Genomic DNA, 22,695 nt, shown 5'->3' with positions numbered 1-22,695 from the left:
TTTTACAACCCGAAAAAGACATTTTTTAAAACGTCGTTAAAAATGCAGTATGTTCGAGAGAAAAAAAATCTTGTTTTTCCGAACCCGAAAAATGATGTGAAGCCCACACACGATCATTTTAAATGACATTTTTTTAAAACAACATTTTTTTCATGCCGAAAAATGATCGTGTGTACACGGCATTTGGCTCGTGTGTATGCGTGCAGGTAACCCGCAGGTGCAGGATTAGTTTGAAAGCAGCCTGATTTCAGTAGGGTTGCAACTAACGATTATTTTCATAATCGATTAGTTGGCCGATTATTGTTTCGATTAATCGGATAATAGCCAATTTGTTGTTAGGCAGATTACAAAACACAAATTGCCGCAAAAACACATTACATGCTTTTCTGAAGCTTCTCCATTGAAGTATATTGAACCAAAAAAAAATAAAAAATAGCACATTTTGCGTTAAAAAGTCCTTGCCCTTTCCAAATACGCAGCGGCTGAAAAAAAATCATGGATGTGAACGTGTCCCATAGGAAAACATGTAACTGTAGTGTGTTTCTGCAAAAAGCACCAAAAAACAGAGGTGTTAACCCGGCCTGAGATGTTTAGTAACATAATGGGGGTGAAAAAACAAAAATAAGTACAAAAAGAGCAAATAATCGCCACTGTAAGGCCGGGTACACACGAACAAACATGTATGGTGAAAGCGGTCCGTCGGACCGTTTTCACCATACATGTCTGCCAGAGGGCTTCTGTACGATGGTTGTACACACCATCGTACAGAAGTCCGCGCGTAAACAATACGCGGGGCGTGTGCGCGGTGTCGCCGCGTCGATGACGCGGTGTCGCCGCGACAATGACGCAGCGACGTGGGCGGCCCGCCTTTAAAATGCTTCCACGCATGCGTCGAAGTCATTCGACGCATGCGAGGGACGGCGGGCGCCTGGACATGTACGGTAGGTCTGTACTGACGACCGTACATGTCCGAGCGGGCAGGATTCCAGCGGACGGTTTTAAAACACGTCCAGGAATATTTGTCTGCTGGGAAAAGGCCCGGCGGGCAAATGTTTGCTGGAATTCGGCCCGCTCGCGCCCACACACGACCGAACATGTATGCTGAAACTGGCCCGCGGACCAGTTTCAGCATACATGTTTGGTCGTGTGTACGGGGCCTAAGGGGTTCATTTTTTTACTGTGGGACAATGAAAGTAATATTTACAGTAGCGATTTGCTTTTTTGTACTATAAAGGGCTAATTTTAGTTTTTTTAACCCCATTATGTTACTGGCCGATTAATCGATTATGAAAATTGTAATAGATTAATTTCATAATCGATTAGTTGTCGATAAATCGATTAGTTTCAGTAATAAACACACCTTTAATGACAGTCTTCTATTCAGTTTTCCCCGGCTGTTGCTGTCCCAGGCAGAGTGCATTTGGTATCGAACGTGACGGGAGCTGGTGCTATACAGGAAGCATCAGCTTATGCGGCTCTGCAGCTCCTTGCTTTCTCTACCACCGGCTTCATTCACAACACTGATGCTCTGGGATGACGGGTTGGCAACCTGTAATCTGGGCTTGCCAAACCACCATCCCAGAGCAGGAGGTCGTGGGCCAGATCAGAGGGCTCCGCGGGCCACATGTGGCCCCCGGGCCTCTGGTTGGGCACCCCTGGCATAAGACAATCATTCAAAGACTACACAAGACATTACATGAGATGAACATCTATCCAAGAGAAGATGCCCCCTCACTTTAGAGATATTTTCTCTTCATTCCTGGCAAGTCTTGAAAACACACAGAAAAAAGACTAATTGGGATTTTAGCCACTTCCTGTTCTATTCAAAACCAAGATTTGCCTTTAGATATATGTTAATCCAGAAATCTATTGGCCTGGATATGTAAGAATTTGCAATATGTGACAGCAAGCTCAGAAATTATCACTAATAATATGCAGTGTTGATTTATGGCAGAACTGCTAATGAGTCAAATCAAGTAGCCAGTGGCCATTAGTGACCTGGACGTGCGGTGAGGTTAATGGCTGGTGAGGCACTGGCTAGTATCAGAGCCACAAAGGTTACAAATGCTGCCAACGTTAGAGCGAGAGCAATAATTCTAGCACTAGACCTCCTCTGTAACTCAACATGTAGTCGACACAAGCCGCCTATGGAGATTTTGAAGTATAGAAGTTTGGCGTCATTACACAAGTGTGCGCAATTTTAAAGCGTAACATGTTAGATAACTATTTACTCAGCGTAACATCATCTTTCACATTATACAAAAATCGGGCTAACTTTATTTTTTAATTCATGAAACAGTTGGTTCTGAGTAATTTTCCAGTAAAAAAAAATATGATTTGTACACGTAGGAGAGAAGTGTCAGAATTGGCCTGGGTGGCAAGGGGTTTATTACCATAAGTAATATATAAATAATTATTATATATTGTTTTTAAGGTAATTTACTATATTTTCAAAAACTGTACTCAAGCAGGTGGCTTCATGGACAAATTACTGAAGTTTGAATTATTACTTCAAACCAGTAATTTCACAGTAAATAAATAAATAATATTTTTCTTATAACATATAGCATACAAATATATGATTTAGCTTAATTTAAACAGTACCTCTTCAACAGTAGCAGATTCTCACTCTCCCTCTTATACCCATAAACCCCTGTTTTTTCCTTGTAGTTAAGAGGGCTGGGCTGGATGGGAGCATGTGTCTTTTAGACACATGCCCCCCTCTATGACACTGCAGTGAGAGGCATGCCTCCACTGCAGCATTTTTATTGGACAGCTTGTTTCAATGGTGCTTTACCATTAGTCCAAGATTCCAGGCTGTCCATTAAGCCCTGTACACACCGATCGTGTGTGGGCCCCATCGGTTTTTTATCCATCGGTGAAAAAAAATAGAACCCGTTTTAGATTTTCCTTATGGTTAAAACACTGATAGAAAAAAAAGGTTCGTCAGTGGGGAAATCCATCGGTCAAAAATCCATTCATGCTCAGAATCAAGTCGACGCATGCTCGGAAGCATTGAACTTCATTTTTTCTCTGCACGTCGTTGTGTTTTACGTCACCGTGTTGGACATGATCGGATTTTTAACCGATGGTGTGTAGGTAAGACTGATTAAAGTCAGCTTCATCGGATATCCGATGAAAGAATCCATCGGATTAGATTCCATCAGATATCCGATCGTGTGTACAGGGCTTTAAGGTCAGTGCCTCTGACAAGAAGTGAGGAGAGGCACTGTGAGATCATCCTCTCAGTCTGTTGCAAACAGAGTGTGCCAGCTTGTATTTAAACTGGCCACTCTGTATGTAGCCCCATATCTCCGGAAACCATGGGTCATAGGAGCCCCCCTCAGCTACCTACCCCCCAAATTTGAGGTCTCTGTGACAGCAGGTCGCCAAACTACGACCCTTGAAGTGGTAGTAAACTCTGTACTACCACTTTAACCTACAGGCAAGACTATAATAAGGCTTACCTGTAGGTATAAAGAATATCTCCTAAACCTGTAAGGTTCAGGAGATTTTCCCCTCGCAATGCGCCGCTGACTGCAGAGATCCTCGGCTAAACGCCCGGCAGCCGCCGGACCTTGCCGGGAAGAAGTCTCCAGCGCGCATGCGCGGGAGTGACGACATCGCTGCTCCAGCCAATCACAGCGCTAGAGCGGCGATACCCGGAAGACACGCCGAGGCAAGATGACATCTCCCTCGGCGTGGACCAGGTGAGTTCCTCACACCTCGTTTCAAGGTAAGTATTTCATTATGAGCTAGTATGCGGTGCATACTAGCTCATTATGGCTTTTGCTTTTCAGGTGTTAAAAAGAAAAACGGCAGCGGGTTTACTACCGATTTAATCTTTTTTTTTTTTTTTTTTTTTTTACGTGCATGGCAGGTGAGGCAGGACCCTGTTAGTGACCCTAAATCACAACGGACGCCAATTTTTTTATTTTTGCGCAGATCTATTTTCAAATGATGGCTTTATGTGATTCCTTTTGCACTTAAAAGAAACCTTTGTTTAGACAAGTAAACCAAGCTGTTTCCTGGTTTTCATGCTAATGAGGTGGCTTCAAATACTTTTAGGCAGTAACCTGGAACAAGTAGAGAAATTGTACCAGGAGTAGCATCATAAGTCACTAATGAAAGAAAGTATTGGGCACAGAGACACACAGGCAATAAAAGGATTTTTGTACTCAACATAAAATCCTGGTCTTGAGGGACACCATAGATCTAAACCTGTGGGATATACCAACACTCAATACGATACGAACGACAGATTGCAAAAGATAGTAGGACAAACCCCAAAAAATTCTTTAAATATATTAATAGTAAAAAGGTGAAGTCTGAGCATGTAGGCCCCTTACAAAATAATCTAGAGTGGGTGACTGGGGACAAAGAGAAGGCAAATTTATTAAATGTTTTCTTCAGCTCTGTGTATACAATGGAGCATGGGGGAGCTCATGTCCAAAATGGGGGTGGGAGTGACACAGCCTCAAATCCACAATGGCTCAAAAGTGATATGGTCCAGAAATATTTAGACAGAATAAAGGTGGATAAAGCACCTGGACCTGATGGCATCCATCCACGGATCCTAGGTGAGTTGAGCTCTGTCATTTCAAAGCCACTGTATCTAATATTTAGGGACTCATTAAAGACAGGAATAGTACCACTGGATTGGCGCAGGGCCAATGTGGTGCCCATATTTAAAAAGGGAACAAAGTCTTTACCAAGTAACTATAGACCTGTTAGTCTAACTTCTATAGTTGGGAAGATACTGGAACGTTTAATAAAAGACCACATGGATGAGTTCTTGCAGGAAAAAAACTATTTAAGCAGCAGACAACATGGATTCATGAAAGACAGAAGTTGTCAGACAAACCTGATTTCCTTTTATGAAGAGGTAAGTAAAACCCTGGACAGAGGCGTGGCTGTGGACGTGATATATTTGGATTTTGCAAAAGCGTTCGATACAGTTCCGCACACACGGCTCATGTGTAAGGTAAGGTCTACAGGATTGGATATATCAGTTTGTAAATGGATAGAAAATTGGCTGAAAGACAGAATTCAGAGAGTCGTGGTTAATGATTCTTACTCTGAATGGTCCAATGTTATCAGTGGTGTACCCCAAGGTTCAGTGCTGGGACCCTTACTTTTCAATATATTTATAAATGATATTGGGTCTGAGATCAAAAGTAACATTTCTGTCTTTGCAGATGACACCAAGCTATGCAGTGGAATAACGTCCTTGCAGGATTTCTCCAATTTACAAGCCGACCTCAATGCTCTGTCTAATTGGGCGACTAAGTGGCAGATGAGGTTTAATGTAGATAAATGTAAAGTTATGCACTTGGGGGCTAAGAATATGCATGCATCATACATACTAGGGGGAGTACAACTGGGGGGATCTGTAGTGGAGAAGGATCTGGGGGTTTTAGTTGATCATAAGCTCAATAATGGCATGCAATGCCAAGCTGCGGTTTCCAAAGCGAGCAAAGTCCTTTCTTGTATTAAGAGAGGTATGGACTCCAGAGACAGAGATATAATTTTGCCCCTGTAGAAATCATTAGTAAGACCTCATCTGGAATATGCAGTTCAGTTTTGGGCACCAGTTCTCAAAAAGGACATCGGAGAACTGGAGAAAGTGCAGAGAAGGGCAACCAAACTGATAAGAGGCATGGAGGAGCTCAGCTATGAGGAAAGATTAGAGGAACTGAATTTATTCACTCTTGAGAAGAGGAGAATAAGGGGGGATATGATCAACATGTACAAATATATAAGAGGTCCATACAGTGAACTTGGTGTTGAGTTATTCACTTTACGGTCAACACTGAGGACAAGGGGGCACTCTTTACGTCTAGAGGAAAAGAGATTTCACCTCCAAATACGGAAAGGTTTCTTCACAGTAAGAGCTGTGAAAATGTGGAACAGACTCCCTCCAGAGGTGGTTCTGGCCAGCTCAGTAGATTGCTTTAAGAAAGGCCTGGATTCTTTCCTAAATGTACAGAATATAACTTGAGTATTAAGATTTGTAGGTAAAGTTGATCCAGGGTAAATCCGATTGCCTCTCGGGGGATCAGGAAGGAATTTTTTCCCCTGCTGTAGCAAATTGGATCATGCTCTGCTGGGGTTTTTTGCCTTCCTCTGGATCAACTGTGGGAATGGAGTTGGGTGTATAGGATTTTACTGTGTTTTTTATTTTTGTTTTTTTATTTTTTGTGGTTGAACTGGATGGACTTGTGTCTTTTTTCAACCTGACTAACTATGTAACTAACTATGTAACACCTGCAGGGGTATAAGACAATGGCAAATTTTGATGGTCTGTCTGAGACAACTCAAAATGGCGTGGCAAAAACCTGGTGCACCATCCAGGATTACAAAATGGGAATCGGTCATTCTAAAAGAAAGCCCAAACCAGACAATGGGGGGGGGGGCTTCTGTTTGCAGAGGTGGACACTTGGACAGAGGGACGAAAGCACAATGAGGTGAAAGCCAGAAACTACATTCGGCAAGAAGAAAGTCTTACGTCTCATTAACACCTCGTCCCTCTGCAAGAGCAGAATGGGTACCTTGCAAGACAAGGCCATCAGTTCAGACACTCACCCAGAGGCGATGGCTACAAGAAACAACACTTTGTAGGTGAATGTAGAGAAGATTTTTTCCAATAGATTATAATGAATGTTTCTGAAGCCATGAAAAGCAGATATAGATTTCACAGAGACACTGGGAAATGAACAGGAGAAGATACCCCTGAGACTCCATGTACAAAGGTTTTAATCAATGAATGATCGGGCAATGGTCTCTTAAACAAGACAGAAAGAGCAGAAACCTGACTCGTCATACTGTTAAGAGCCAAATGTTGTTCCAGACCTAGCTGTAGGAATTAAAGGATTTGTCTCACACAGAATCTCTTAGGGTTGAAGTCCCAAGACTCACACACTGTGTGCAGTATGCCTTCCACGTCCAATGACAGACATTTTGAGAAGTAGGCTTCCTACTTTGGAATATCAAGATTGAGAGCTGCCCTTGTCTCTCAGAAGGTGGACTTCAGCAGCCATGCCATTAAAGCTAGTGACTGTAGAGCTAATAGAGTATCTGCCAGAATCCCTACCAAGCTGAAGTACCATATCTGTCTGGGCCAATATGGAGCAATGAGGATCACTGGAATAACCAACATCTTGATCATGCAAAGCAAATGAGAATGAATTTTCAGGGAAGGAAAGACATAGTTCTAGGTGTGTACTGATTCCATGGAGCCACCAGAGCATCCACTGCTTCTGCTAAGGGATTCCTATACCTGGAGACAAACCTGTCCAGTCTGTTAACGAACCTAGAGGTTCAAATCCAACATCCCCCACTTGCAACCCTTGGGGTGCACACCCTAATGCAATAGGCTGCGCACACCTATGGGAACAACGCTAGGATTAGATGTCCTCATAATTCTAAGCTGCACACGTCAGCATCAGTGGGAATGTTACAAGCAGCATCTGAGTCAGCAGTGTGTGAGCTGGGAGAATCATGTCATACTGAACCTTCCAATCCCAACCCCCCCCCCCCCCCCCCAAGATCCTAGAATCAGCAATATTGTGACACCATAGTGATCAAGCAGTGTGAGGCTCAGGGTACGAGGCAAGTTCTCAGGTACTCACAAAACCCAAAAGCCGATAGCAAGTGAGGGTCCAATGGCCAGTGGTGTGCACAATAACTGTAGGCGGCCAGCAAAAATGAACCAAAGATTAGCCCCGTAATGTACAGATGCAGCAATTCAAAAGCTAGGCTGAGGATGGCTGCGCTGGATAATCTAAAAAAAAAAACAGGTCTAGCAGTGATGTAGAGAGGAGCATTGATTGAAGAAAAATTCTGAAAATCTGTATTGCTAGCAAAATTATGTTATACTTTTCCCTGCCAAACTGAAGAGCAGATATCTATTCTGCAAGGGCACTCGTGAAAAACGGAGGCATGCTGGTAATAGGAGGGGTTATTCTGGGCTGTCCTACAATTTTTTGCTTGCCATTGTCTAATGCTTCTGTAGATGGCAATATAACCTCTTATTAGTCCTGTGTTATAGGAGGAGTCCTTATAGTCCCTCCCCCCAGTAAAGAGGAGTTTGTCTCCCATGGTTGAGATGCAGGACCTTTCATTCTATTACTAGTGTAGTGAATATGTTCAGGTGTTTTAAATAGCAGGATTTAAATGTAATTTTTGTATGTTTGCGCTGTAATCTATTTTATTCTGTTTGTGGTCTTATAGCAGCACCATCTTGAATGTAAACACATTTTTAGGGTGTGCCCCCCAAATCTGTTGTTCGTTCTTTGTTTGTTAAATGACTGAAGACAGCGTTCCTAAAAAAGACTGCAGACAGCTTTCCACCAATACTCTTTCTCAGTTATGAGTAAACCATGTGAGCACATTCCCTCTTATCTTGGTATAGCACAAGTCTAGTGAACCTGTTAGAGCCTAAAAAGATTCTTAGGTAATAACAATTTTGAAGTATAGATACAGATCCCGTTTTCAAACCAATTCCTGGGGCTCTCTGGATCCTCCGGTTTCCAGGGCGAGTTTTACACAGAGCTTTAGATTCTACACACTGCAAACTCCCTGCCATTTAACTGTCAAATACTAGAGCCTCACAGCATGTAGAGGCTACAGCATTTGACAGACAAATGGCAGGGAAGGGTCAGAAGTTGTTTATAGCCTGGGACTGGAATTCAAAGGACTCTGGACTTCACAGACCCAAAGAAACAGATGTATATGTATTCGCAAACACAACTTCATCAGTACTGTTACCTTAGGCTCTTTTTAGGCCATGACATGTTTACTCAGAGAGAGTGTACATAATTAACAGCCAAGGATGCAATACGTTTTGGGAATATAGATTTTTACATTTTAAGGCAGCATAACCTTTGACATACCACATGACAACAGGATGGACATATTTTCAATTGACCAATACTTTAAATAAAATGTGTAAAAACAACAATCCAACTTGTGTCACTAGTGGTTTATCTCTCAGGAAGAGAGTCTACTAGTAACACAAGAGGAGTTGGGCTGAAGTCGAGTGGCTGGTGTACAATCACCAAATGCAGATGCTCACTTAAAAAATTAAGCAGAGAAATATACAGGATTTCTAAAAATACAAGTGTCATAGCAAGAGCTGAAACAGATGAGAAAAGAAAAAAGGGGTTCCCCTGGGTGGACTTTTAAGGCACTGATAGTATTCCAATATACAGGATATTGAGGTAAAAAAAAAAATGTATTCACAATTATACATATTTATCAAAATAATTAAATATTAAATAAAAATATACAGCTCCAATGATTGTCACCATATAGGTAAATACATGAAAACCTTCTTTACACCCTGTGGTTTTTCATGTATTTACCTATATGGTGACAATCAATGGAACTGTATATTTTAATTCAATGTTTCATTCTTTTGATAAATATGTATAATTGTGAATACAAATTCAATATCCTGTATATTTGGAATACTATTAGTGCCTTAAAAGTCCACCCAGGGGAACCCCTTTTTTCTTTTCTCATATATATACTGGATGTGGCACAAGCATACATTTGCCATTCACCCCCCTTTTCTAGCTGAAACATATGAGAAAGGAGCTCAATACACATTTCATTAATCTTTGAAGGTGTGAAACATCAAAAAACCTTCTAAACCTCACTTTCTCATGGATGCACAGATCCCATCTGAATTCTTGGTCTCCTTGAGAACTTATCCACGAGTAATACGTTTAGTAATAGTGCCACGCCAGTGGTCAGAGATTTTGTCTACCTATTCCAATAATTAACATAAACCTAGTTTCGAATTTCACACAAATTTCAGGTCCTGGTAGAGGGAGAGTGCCCAAGCCCCCAAAACACGTTGGTGGTTTAACATCGCCTTAATATAAACCAATACAAAATGAGTGTAAAGTCTCTGTCCACTGGCTTGGTGCTCCTAATAGACTTTTTACCTGTGGATTTCAAACCTTGGTTCCCCCAGGTAGGGGTGGCCCTGCTTTCCTAAGAGCAGTCTTAACAGTGCTCCATATACTGAGCTAAATTTCTACAATCATCAGACACAGAACAAAAATCCAGTGCCATCCTCATGAACTTTTGACACTCACAGCCAACACCAGAATGATATAACGCTGGTCTCCATCAGTACACATGCTGCCTCCTCCCTCCCACAAAGGCGACAAACATGCCTCTCACCACTTTCCAGAAAGTAGAATCCCATAACAACCGCTTCCAGGATAGCTTGATCTAATCTGTAAACTCCCCAAAATTATTACTTTTTTTTCTTTTTTAACATTGAATCACTAAACACCCCTCTGTAATAAATTAAAATGCAGATATTTAGCTCTCTGGATAATCAGCTGGTACTAGCCAAGCTAGAATACTATATTACCACATCTTATCTAGCTGCCTTTAAGGTCCCAACAGAACATGGTAGTATTTTGTTCTGCAATTATGACAATCTGTTCATTACCTCATATTTGTATATCAAGAATTTTAAGTAAACATTTTTTTTTTTTTTACAGGAACAACAGAATGTGTTGTATCTGCACAAATGTTTTGGTTTCTGTTAACACACCACCATCATTTTCACTCGCAGAATAAAGCTTTTTACAACTTCAAACAAGACAAAGTATTAAAAGGTTACTTGCCAGTCTGATTTTTTCTGTGGGTCTAAAATTATCTGTGCCATCGTAAACAATTTTTTGCAAGCTACAGGATGTCTTCACAGCACTTTTGGATGAACAGTTACTGTTGTTAGATGAAAAGTTGGCTTTATAGTCTGTTTGTTGCACCATGGGCCTAACAGTTGCAGTAGATATGCTTCTGCTTATTGAGGTCTCCTCTGGACTTCGAGCCTCTTTGAGAAATTTCTCATATTTGTCCAAGTATGGCGGTCGCTCAGGAAGAAGGTAGTAATGTGTATTGCTAACCTTCTTACCGTCTTTCACAATGGGCAAGATGCAAGGACCCTTTGAAGAATCTTTACCTTGGGCTTGAATAACCTTGGGAGTAGCATATTTAGGATCTGAAGCAAAACTCTGAGTGGTGGGCATTTGTTTTCCTGGAGATGTAGAAAGGCCTATACACAGGGGAGAGCAAAGGTTAGACCTCTGTTGTGGAGAGCCCACCTGAAGAGTCATAGGGCTAGGAGTCCGTGATGTGGGTTGAGACAGTGGGTCCCTTGGAGGCAGTAAAGGAGCTCTACCCACTTCATCAGCTCCAAAAGCTGGAGACAACTCTCCAGACCAGCGTTCATGCTCACGTCTAATTGGCCTGGGAGGTATAGGAATTCGTGGTGGTATCTGTGGTTTGTCTTCAGATGAAGTGACATCAAAGTTTCCAGTAGAAGAGCTTGGGCTGGGAGTGGAAGCCAATGAAGATGACTGAGGGACATTTAGCCTCTTCATGCATTCCTGCTGGAGTTCCTCAAAAATTTCTGATGTTTGGGAAATGTTTGCATGCCTTGAATCCTTTGGAGGAAGGAACAGATTGTCTTCCACTTTTATTTTAACAGGAGCCCTTTCTGTTTCCTGGACATAACCATAGTTGGCTTCACCTTTTTCTTTAGCCCTCTGAAGATGGGTCATTGTAATTTTCTCTCTATGGGCCAATAGAACATCAGGACTATTTATAGTGCATACTTCAAAATCATCTTCATCCTGTGCCACCTCATCATAAGCTGGAGGGGCTGGAAGGGGTTTGGTGTCCCAGTCCACCACAGGAATTGGGTGAAGAGGCCGAGGAAGCGAGCGTGAGGGACTCTGGGGGGGAGTTTTATCAAGCAGTGAAAAGGCATCCATTGCCAGTTTAGCTAAAGAGGGAGCAGTCTGTTCCACTTCAGGAGAAATAAAACCTGGGCTTAATGGACTGATGTCCTCTCCAAAGTCTATCAAGGCCACATCTCCGGAGGAAAAGCTACTACTCTTAATACCAAGTATGTGTCGGTCAGACACTTTGGTGCCAGCCACCCGTGCAGATGGTTTAACCAGTTTCAGACCTTTGGATGTTGTTGTTTTTTTGAGAGACAGTCTTTTAATTCCCGATGATATAGAGTCTTCCTCTCCGTTGATAGGATTATAACTGGATTCTAAGATAGAATATAAAACAAAGCATAAGAGTCATGCAATTGGCCTTTTTTTTTGTAGTTGTTGACCTTCGTCAAAACTGTTAGTTGCCAGGCAAACATCACTGACCTGAAAATACATGCAGCCAGTAAAGTCAAAACTCATTATTTGCACACTTGTTTCAGGTCAGTGCTCAGAAACGAATTAAGCCCATGACAGCCAGGCAGCTAGCATTTTCAGAAGGAGATGTCAGCAAAAACAACATTCATATTTTTACAGGTTTCCTTTAAAAGGTAATTTGATAATGTATAACTTTAAAACATTTTTTAAATCTTGCTATGTTTTCAGAATAGGCGGCGGCATTTGCAAACTGAGATAAAGGTTTTAGACATGTCTGTACATTAATTAATTCAGGCTGTAATGTACATATAGTACATTTTATTTAAGTATGCATGTGTCTATGTATCTTTACATGCTCGCATGAGCTGCTATATGTGCAATGTAGCATGCGTTCATATGCATGTGCTTGTGTGATTCTCCAATGAAAGGCACAATATGTATCTCATGAGCTGTATGCATATATATCCATGGCCACACACTGTAGGGCCAGTTCACACCAGACGCAGTTCCGTACAGTTTCATGTGCATTTTTTCTGCACTAAAAATGCATGCAGTGTTTTCCATGTATTCCAATGTTTCTAGTTAACACCATGCAGTCAGTTTTCGGTGCAGAAACATGACTGGAAACTGACTGCATGGTGTGAACTAGAGCCAACTAGAGCCATTGGAATACATGGAAAACACTGTGCATGCATTTTGTGCAGAAAAAAAGCACACGGAACTGCGTCTGGTGTGAACTGGCCCTTAGGTTAAACATAACATTAACCATAACTTTACACTTACATTTCTTTATGTAAATGCGAATGTATTCTTCATATTTAGGGCTCTGCTGACTGTATGGCTGCTAGTGGGCGCTGACAGGAACAGTGCCGATGCACCAATCCCAGGGCATGGCACTGTTTCCCTTTTTTTTTTTTTTTGGTGCAATTTTTTTTATATTATAGTAACAATTAAAAAAATTCTATTCACACAGTGACATTGCAGTGTGGTAGACTGCGATGAAAAAAGCAATGCATGCAGTATTTTTTCTTGTTGCACATACCACTGGAACACACCACACTATAGGAAACAATCCTTTTTGCTTTGGGGAAGGATGCCTAGGCAGTTCCAGCAAATGTGCTGTGAAGGAACCTTTAGCTTTTAAACAACTACGTTTCGTCAGTTCTGGAATCACCAGAGATTGTGACTTACCTGTACCACCCAATATCACATACCGGTATTTGTTTCCAGCTCATTACATACAAGGAAGACCACTGCAAATCTAAAAGAACCAAGCATGCAATATGATAGACTATTCTATGACTATTCTCTTTAACAGAGATACATTGAATTATTTGGTTGCAATTTAAAGACTATAGATTACATATGCAATCTTTTTTTTATCTTTTTGTGCACCTGTGCTCAGACCATAGGTTTTCCACATGTATCAAGCTCAGGCTTTGTATCCTGGGCTGGGCAAGGGGGGAGAGCAGTTCTATAGGGGAAGAAGAATTTTCTTTGCAAAAAAACGCAGAAATACACATCACAAATTCACAGGCAAACCCAGTGAAATGTAAGGGGCAAAAGCACCTGAATACGCTAAAAAAATAAGCTTTTTGAGTATCAGGTGTAGAGCTTGAAGTGACTGAGTGTGAAAAGGGATAATTAGAAGCAAAGGAATTCTGCAATGTCACCATTTTGGATAGAGTAAGTGAGGGTTATAACCTCTGTAATGTCCCCCCCCTGTCCCAATGGGGAGATTTACCTTTCATTTCTGGTCACATAACCAAAACCAAGGACCTGTAGGTCATCAGAACTAGTATGTGCATTGGAAGATTTCCCCTCTATTACTTTTTTTGGGACAACCCAAAATTTGGGATTGTCTTTTACTTTCACTTTTAATGATAATGGTAAACAGGACAAATAGAGAGGGCGATTCTCACTAATGGGGACACAGACAGCAATAAAAACTGACAGACGTTCTAATCCATCTCCCATCTATCCAAAACTAAAAAAAGTTTTGCCTTTAGTTATACTTTAAGGCTCCATGCACGCTGGAAGCTAAAAAAAGCTATAAAAAACGCCAGTAGCTTTGCAGGGAGCCTTTCAACATTTTTTAGCGTTTTTGCAATACCTTTTATTTGCATTTTTCAGTGTAGTTTTTTTTTTTTCAATGGATAAAAAAACGCTGGTGAGCTGCGTTTTTTTCCGCTGAAAAATGGCACTTTGAACGTAAATTTCTGGTGTTCAGAAAAAAGCCCATAAAGCTCCACTGCTCATTAACACTAAAAAACGTCCATGTGTGCATGGACACATAGGCTAACATAGAGTGCAGTTTATTGTTTTTTTTTTAAAAAAGCCAAAACGCCAATAAACTACAGTTTATCATCTTCTGTGTGCATGGAGCCTAAGTGTAAATGGGGGCCCGCACATTCTTAACAAGCAATGAAAGGGTTTTAAATTAAACTAACCCTGACCTCTCTAGCTGCAATGTAAAGTGAAAGACTCAATGTCAGTTTCCCTGTGTTTCCTAAAAACTGTGCTTAGAAACAACTACTGGTTGTCTACGTTAGAGGGCTGTCAGGCTTCTAATATTCTGTTCTATAAAAAAAAAAGCTAAGCTATTTAAATGTCTGTGTTGTGAATTTAAAAAAAAATATTTATCCACAATGCTTAGAGATACAGAGATGACTGAGGGCTTGTTTTCAGATGCTTTTAATGGTCTTTCAGCAAATAAGAATACTTTAGTGCAATGGTCATCAACCCTGTCCTCAGGGCCCACTAATGCCTTGTACACACGGTCAGACTTTTGACCTTGCAAAAGTCCGCCGTGAGTCCGTCGGAAGTCCAATGGAAAGAAAGAGAACAGGTTTTCTATCTAAAGTCCGTAGACTTCCGAGAAAAAAAGTCCGATGGAGGCTACACACGGCCGGACTTTCTGAGAAAAAAAGCATGTCTGACTTTTTTCCTCTGAAAGTCCGGCCGTGTGTATGAGGCATAACAGGCCAGGTTTTATGTATTACCTTGGGGAGATGCAGACTAGAATACTGTGATCACTGAGCAGCAAATTATATCTCCTGTGATGTATTTCAGTTATCTTGTAAACCTGGCCTGTTAGTGGGCCCTGAAGACAGGGTTGATGACCACTGCTTTAGTGTGCAGGAGGGCACAAGTGCACTTTAAATAGTGATTGCCATTACAAATAACTTCATGCATTTAAACCCACTAGGGTTTACAAATTACCTTAAGTAACAAGGTGCCAATTAGTATAGTCATAGAAGAACAGTGTATTTCCAAATGCAAAACTGTCAACATTGATGGGTAATAAAAAGTAGGATAATACTATAGTGATGGTAAGAGTCAGTCACTCATTCCACTGCACACTGTTAAGCCAACTGTCAGTAAATAGTTAATTGCACAGATTAAACACTCTGTACCTTGAGAGAGAGGGACTAGAAAAGTACAGAGCGGACAGGAACAGGGTGCGCGAAGGAGGGAGCCATTAAACTTACTCTTAAATAGAGCAGCCGGTTGTGGAGGGCGAGGTGGACGCTCCCCTGGGAGGAGAAAGGCCACGGAGCATTAAGAAAAAAGCAGGTGGTTGATTTCAGAAAGAGAAAGTAAATGCACTTTGAAAAAGAATATTCAGTAAATCAGGGAGATATTAGAGAAGCATAGAAATTAAAATGGGATAGAGGAAATTTAATTGGCACTGTGGAGAAAAGTACACTGTATTAGCAGGTAAAGGAAAATCATAAGACAGCGAGATGAAAAGCACAGATCAGTATGGCAAAATAAGCAGGAAATTAAAGGGGTCGTAAATGATTCCCCCCCCCCCCCAAATAGCTTCCTTTACCTTAGTGCAGTCCTTATTTCTTCTGAGAAATCCTCACTTCCTGTTCTTCTGTCTGTAACTACATGCAGTAATGCGTGGCTCTCTCTCTGGTGTGGAGAAAGCCTCTTGAGGGGGGAGGGGGCAAGCAGGAGTGTCAGGACGCCCACTAACACACAGCTCCTTTCTCTATCTGCAAAGTAGAGAGTGTCTTGACCCTCCTGCTTGCCCCCTCCCCCCTCAAGAGGCTTTCTCCACACCAGGGAGAAAGCCTCGCATTACTGTGTGGAGTTACAGACAGAAGAACAGGAAGTGAGGACATTTGAAAGCAAAATGGAAGGATGAGGTAAGTGAAGGAGGAGGACTGCACTAAGGTAAAGGAAGCTATTTGGGGAAAAAACTAATATTTCCTTTACAACCCCTTTAACTATTCAAAAATAAATGTAATAGATGAAAGAAAATAGTCTCCTTAAAAAAGAGGATTACAGAAACATATACCGTATACATTATAGCAATGACACATGCAGACACAGGAAAAATACATATCATACAATTGTGTTGATTTACCAAACTGAAGAGTGCAAAATCTGGTACAGCTGTAAATGGTAGCCAATCAGCTTCTAACTTTAATTAAGCTTTGACAAAAAAAATGGAAGGGAATTGGTAGAGCTGTAACAGATTTTGCACTCTCTAATTTTAGTAAATCATCTCCAATGCATAATGGTTATAAGAAATGTCAGATCTGGAATCAACAGGTTGTATAGCCTAGTTGGACACATGCACCCAAAGCTAATACAAATCTTAGGCCAGGAGAACACCAAGCTCTGTAACTACCCACACTTTAGAAATGTTACACCTACACCTACTCTGTAAGCCCTTTTGGAGATCTGCATAGTGACTGTCTAACCCAAATAAGGAAAAATGGAATGTATGCTTGGAAATTACATGAATGGATCACATTTCATGTTCTGCAATTACTTATGTAGGACATTTTCCCATTAATAGAAGCAATACATATATAGAAATATGAATTTTTAAAGTGTACATGTACGTAAGAAAAAATATTACACAAGCCTTAAAAAAAAACCATAGTACACAAGCCTTATCTCCTGTTAGCAAGTACGCCTGCTGGCATCATTGTCACTTACTCTGATCTAGCTCTGATGCACTCCATGAAACCCAAAAATGACATCGTAACTTTGGACACAATTAAGTGCACAAGCACACTGCTATCCATGCCACTTTCTCTGTGGATCCCACTGAATCCTAGGTACAGCCTTGCATATGGGAAATCAACGTATCCACGTGGAAAGTAAAACCCTTCCTCTCTTGGTGTGAAGTCCCATTCTTGTCATTTGCAAATATCAAATATCAAAGCCTCCTACTGAAATTCTGGCATTTTGAAATCAAGAAAAAGAGGCTTAAAGGGTCACTAAAGGAATTTTTTTTTTTAGCTAAATAGCTTCTTTTACCTTACTGCAGTCCTGTTTTCATGTCCTCATTGTTCGTTTTTGCTTTGATGTTGCTGTAATTCCTCTCTGTTCTGGACACTTACTGGTTGTCTGTTTCCTGATCACCACAGTACTAGGAGATTTCTCACTGTGGTTTTACGAATCAGGGAGGTGTGTCTAAAACCCCTCAGCACCAATCCAGTTTTGTTTTGCAAAACCTTCACTGCCCTCTATTGGCTCTCTGGCTCTGTACATCAGAGAACCAGGAAACAACAGCAAAAACAAAACTAAACTGTAGGTACATTATATGATTGTTTTTTATCTATTTTTAATCATTTTTAAAAGGAATCAGTTAACTATTATGTCTCTATACCCTGTAAACAGTCATTTCAGCAATTTTTTTTTTCCTTTAGTGACCCTTTAATCTCAATTCGGTTTGATGTGCAGAACAGTCTTGACCTAGGATCCAAAAGGATAGAAATAGACAGGGGGTGGTTTTAAAAGCCAACCCAGAGATCACAATGTGTGTGCACTTTAGCACTGTTGTTACCTTGTTTTTTAGGCTGGGCTAGCTTCACTTTAAGGTACCATTTTCATTTTGACAATTTCTATTAACTAAATCCTGTTTTTTTTTCTCCAAGCCAGAGACATAACATAAAATGTTGTGCACTGGAGTTCAACTTTTTCTAGTTTGTCTTAATTTTTCCAACCTAGTTTTACAACAGTGCAAAGTCTGGGGCTGACCAGGTTGCAGTGATGATACATTAACAGCTCACCTGAGTGTGTTTTGTAGCTTACATGCCACTGATGTTCGTCAAATAAACTCACACATTACAGCTTTCTTAGTATTAGTTCAATAAAACATGGACAGAATGTGCTCTGAAAGCCATTAATGTATAGCTATTATGTTTATCTGTTACTATGGTACTCATGACATGCAAAGGCTAATTTGTAAACCATCACTTCACTGTGCATAATACAGACCATGTTGAAGATTCTTACAGTGCTTTCAGCAAGGTCTGAAAAACTTCCATATAGCTAGCAGATGACAGTTCCAGCTATCAATTGAGAAAGCAACGTTCTCTGGGTGGCATAATTACAACTGTCTCAATAATTACTTTTTTTCTATACCATTAGGCCGCATTCACACCTGAGCGTAGCTTTTTCGGATGTTTTTTCCGGCGTTTTGTCGCATGTTTGGTCACGCGTATTCACACGTATTTGCGCGTTTGCATACAGCGTTGTCTGACGTTTTTGAACTTCAACGTTTTTTATTTTAGCCAATAGGAAAAATGATCATCTCTTTCATCATTTGTTGCTATGTTTTTAGATTTTTTTTATCTTCTTCCTGGGTGAATATTCTATTTTACAGAACAGATTAAAGCGACAAAACGCCCGTAGAAACGCTCGTTGTCACGCTAGACGCTTGAATCGAGCGTTTTCATTAGTTTATATGGGAATACAAACGTTCAAAAATGCCCAAATCAGCCCGATTCGACAAAAAAGGGTCCAGAACTTGTTTGAGCTTCAGGCATTCGGCTTCAGACGTTTTGGAGTGGATATGTGAACCATCTCCATTGAGAATAATACATTTTTTCCCCTCTAGCGTTTTGGAGCTTCAGGCTACAAAACGCACAGGTGTGAATGCACACTTAGACATATTTATTAACTATATGTCGATTAAATGAAAGTTGTTCTTTCAGGACTGTAAGAACAACTGATAACTGTAAGAAGAATAAATTGTATTGAGTGTTCTATTGCTACACTACAATGGACATTCACATATCACTCTACAAGTGAGAAATACGATTTTTGTACTTGCTGTAAAATCACTTTCTTGGAGGCCATTGAGGGTTACAGGAAGTCAGACACTGTCAAGTTATATTACCTACCAGAGAATTTGAACACTGCCAAACATGCCTCAGTTTGTAGCAATCAGTACCATAATAATAAACATCAAACACAGAGGGGTGGGTCCTGTCTCTTTCAATGGTACATGCAGACAACCCCCCCCCCCCCCCACCAGGGAAGAACACTGAAAGGACCACAACCTGCAAGCGATATGAAGATGAATTCTGAGTCCAGCAAAGAATGCAGAGATCAATCCCATGAAGTCAGCATGCCCGAGCAGGTAGATACAAGGGAAAAATCTCAATAAGAGTTGACGAGAAAGGAAGGCTAGAACCTAAACACAAACTGATGGGGGCCGGCCCCACATGGACAGGTCCCACAGAAACCGCAGGGCATTTCCTATTCCTGACAGAGCATACCTACAGCAGGAGACAAAGGACTTCCTAGGAACATACAGGGCCTTCCTCTGATGTTCTTCACCTGCAACGCAGAATCTGAGACACACATTGGTGTGAAAACCCTACCTCCATATTAGAGCTGCACGATTAATCGTTAAAGAAACAGATTGTGATTCCCCCTACGATCTTAACAAAGCATTTTCCCGATTCTATGCAGAGTTCTCTACTCACAGCTGACAGCTGTCTAAAAAAAAAAAAAAAAAGGCAGCCTGCCAAGTTTATGACAACATTGCTTAGATAGAAGTAAGGAAACACTTTGTCCTGTTAGATCAAAGGAATGACCTTCGGTCTGTAAATGAGGGCAGTTTAACCATTTAAAGACTAAACCCTTTTCTGACAGTTGTCGTTTATAAAATTTTGCTAGAAAATTACTTAGAACCCCCAAACACATATATATATTTTATTATATTATATTGTTTTTTTTAGCAGAGACCCTAGAGAATAAAATGGTGGTTGTTGCAATATTTTATGTCACACTGTATTTGCGCAGAGGTCTTTCAAATGCAATATTTGTGGGAAAAAACACACTTTAATGAATTTATTAAAACTAAACAGTAAAGTTAGCCCAATTTTTTTGTATAATGTGAAAGATGATGTTACGACGAGAATAGTGATCTTTATTCTAAACAAAAAGATCGTAAGTCTCATTTTGGCCAGAATCGTTCAGCTCTACTCCATATCCAGAAGAAGTTGTTGGGAAGAAACACTTTTTAGGGCTTTGCCCTTAAGGGGATCTACGTAGGTAATACTAAGACCTATGGTACCAGAACCAGGTTACCGCTCCTGATGTAGGAAGGACCCCTGTTCCTATTAGTAGATAAAAACACAGCAGTACCTAGATAGAGTCCCACAGTGTCCAAGCCAGGAGACATACCCAGAGCGTAAACCCACAATATAACAAGAACTACCTGTTCTTGGACAGCAGAATGCAGCCCCCCAGAGATAATTTTCCAATGAAAGGGACCCCCCTGGAGACGGGGAGATAAGCTGGTAGCAGCCACCAGACAGACACCTTGGTCTATACCAGATTTACATTTGCAACAACAGAGGAAGGAGCTTAAGTAGACCGAGAAGAGATGAGAAAAAACAAGGTGCTTCTAAGAGGAAGCTCCTGCACGGGAGGAGAGAAGGCTGACTCCCTGTCAAATGAAGAGGGGGCAAGGAGAAACATGCTGTGGACCCTTCCAGCAAGGAACTAAACTAGTGTACACTGCCTACAGGTGTCAGACAGGTTCCCAAGCGAAACCCTGACAAAGCCAGATCTAGGCAGATGTTACAGGTTTTAGGCCCTTCAGAAAGATGTTAATTGAAAGAGTCTCCAGTAACTATTTTCTTCCTAGGGCATCATCTGAGTTTCCCGCCTATCAGAATGTCAGGAAAAGGGCACTATGCCAGACACAGGCATCAACACTGAGAAATATCAGGTGTGACAAAGCTGAGGATTTAATTGAGGATTCATATCCCTGTTTGGATGAACAGTTGGACCCAGATGACCTGGCAAGTCAGTGAATCCCTCTGGAGAAAGAGAGGAAGAACACTGAGGGATAAAATATGCACCAATGACCTTACATGCCCCAGCAGAGGCGAATCAGAGAATGGGTGGTGCCTAAAACGATACCCAGCTCCAGAAGTTGAGCTGACACAGTTATAAGAACAAGGAGCTCTGCGTTAAGGAGACTTACAGGGACTAGGGGAAGGTCTGTTAATCTGTGAGAGGGCACAGAGGAGTAGCGAGTGAGCTAATTCAGAGGGTCAGAGGTAAGGAAACTGTGTGTGCATCTGAAGCGGCACTCTGCAACTGAATGCCTTAAGGGCAAACTATCCAAGGACCCCCAAGGATAAGCAACCATCCCCTACTTGAAAAAGTGGTGGCAGACCTTCATATTGTAACATTCCCTGAGGGCTTAGCCCGTTTCTTGCTTCCCATCCTGCAAACTGTCTGAGAATCATGCTTAGAAAGCATTGTTTGTAATCAATACAGAAGCAATTGGAAAAGGAAAGGCCAGTCAGGAAAGCTGCCATGGACAAACCAGCTCAAGCAGCTATGTATCAATGAATCTTAATAGAAGTCAGTATGAGGAAGGGATTAAAAATAAAACTGAGTTAGACTTTTCCTCAGCAGAGCTGAAGAAAAATAGTCCGTCTTCTTAGGACTCTAGGGAAAAAACGAAGGCATGCTGGGTAGAGAGGAGGTTATCCTGGGCTGGCCTACAGACATTGTTTGCCTGTGTCCAAATCCTCCTGGGAATTATAACAGTATCTAACTTCCCTTGTCCCTCAATTTTTTTTTTATTGTTGCAGATAATAACTGTGCTTTACAGTATTAGTGAAACATACAGAACATCCTACATATATACAGTATGTTATCCCAACAAAGTTTAGCTGCAGGATCTCAGGCAGGTAACGTTGTTCTTTTTCTACAATAGCTTATATACTATAAGCATTGTACCATTTTAAGTATAATTTCAATCATCTGTGCATCACATATTTCCCTGCACATTGAAAAGAAAAGCTATATCTTGCATTCTAGTAAAATGCAGAAAATACATTTAAATCTGCAATAGTCACTGATGTTTCCTAAGAAAACTGCAGAGATACTTTGAGCAATCTGGGATACAAAGTACATGTTGACAAACAATTAAACTACTCACTTTTTGCCCTCCCTGGAAGTTGAGTTGGTCTAGCAGATCCTTGATCCAGACCTAGTATATCAGGAGGATCCATGGGATTTCCCAAGTACAGCCTGTAGGGGGAAACAGAGAACCTATTACAAGAAATGGCTTCATGAACTTCAAAGCATCATGAAAATATGTACTATTCCTTTATCGCCACTAATCATAATCCACACTGACTGACATGAAAAACTAGACATGACTACTGACTTTGATTAAATCAACACAACTTCATCCAAAACCAGGTGTTGTGTTGCAACTGTTACT

General features: G+C 41.0%; 1 protein-coding gene across 6 annotated transcripts in view; it reads right to left on the bottom strand.

Moving 5' to 3' along the window:
• The window catches only part of TNK2 (tyrosine kinase non receptor 2), a 241,147-nt gene that overhangs the window by 10,577 nt on the left and 207,875 nt on the right, over window positions 1–22,695 (bottom strand). For 4 of the 6 annotated variants that reach the window (XM_040349625.1, XM_040349624.1, XM_040349620.1 and 1 more), the window contains 3 exons: window positions 22,408–22,499; window positions 15,602–15,721; window positions 10,650–12,088 (listed from right to left, as the gene is read on the bottom strand). In XM_040349625.1, the coding sequence (XP_040205559.1) occupies window positions 10,650–12,088; window positions 15,602–15,721; window positions 22,408–22,499 (1,651 nt within the window). The remainder of the gene's footprint in view (window positions 1–10,649; window positions 12,089–15,601; window positions 15,722–22,407; window positions 22,500–22,695) is intronic. The other 2 variants (XM_040349622.1, XM_040349623.1) reach the window with 2 other exon arrangements.

Source organism: Rana temporaria, chromosome 4, assembly GCF_905171775.1.
Source record: "Rana temporaria chromosome 4, aRanTem1.1, whole genome shotgun sequence".
NCBI classification, from domain to species: Eukaryota; Metazoa; Chordata; class Amphibia; order Anura; family Ranidae; genus Rana; species Rana temporaria.
This window is presented reverse-complemented; position numbering and strand designations above follow the sequence as displayed.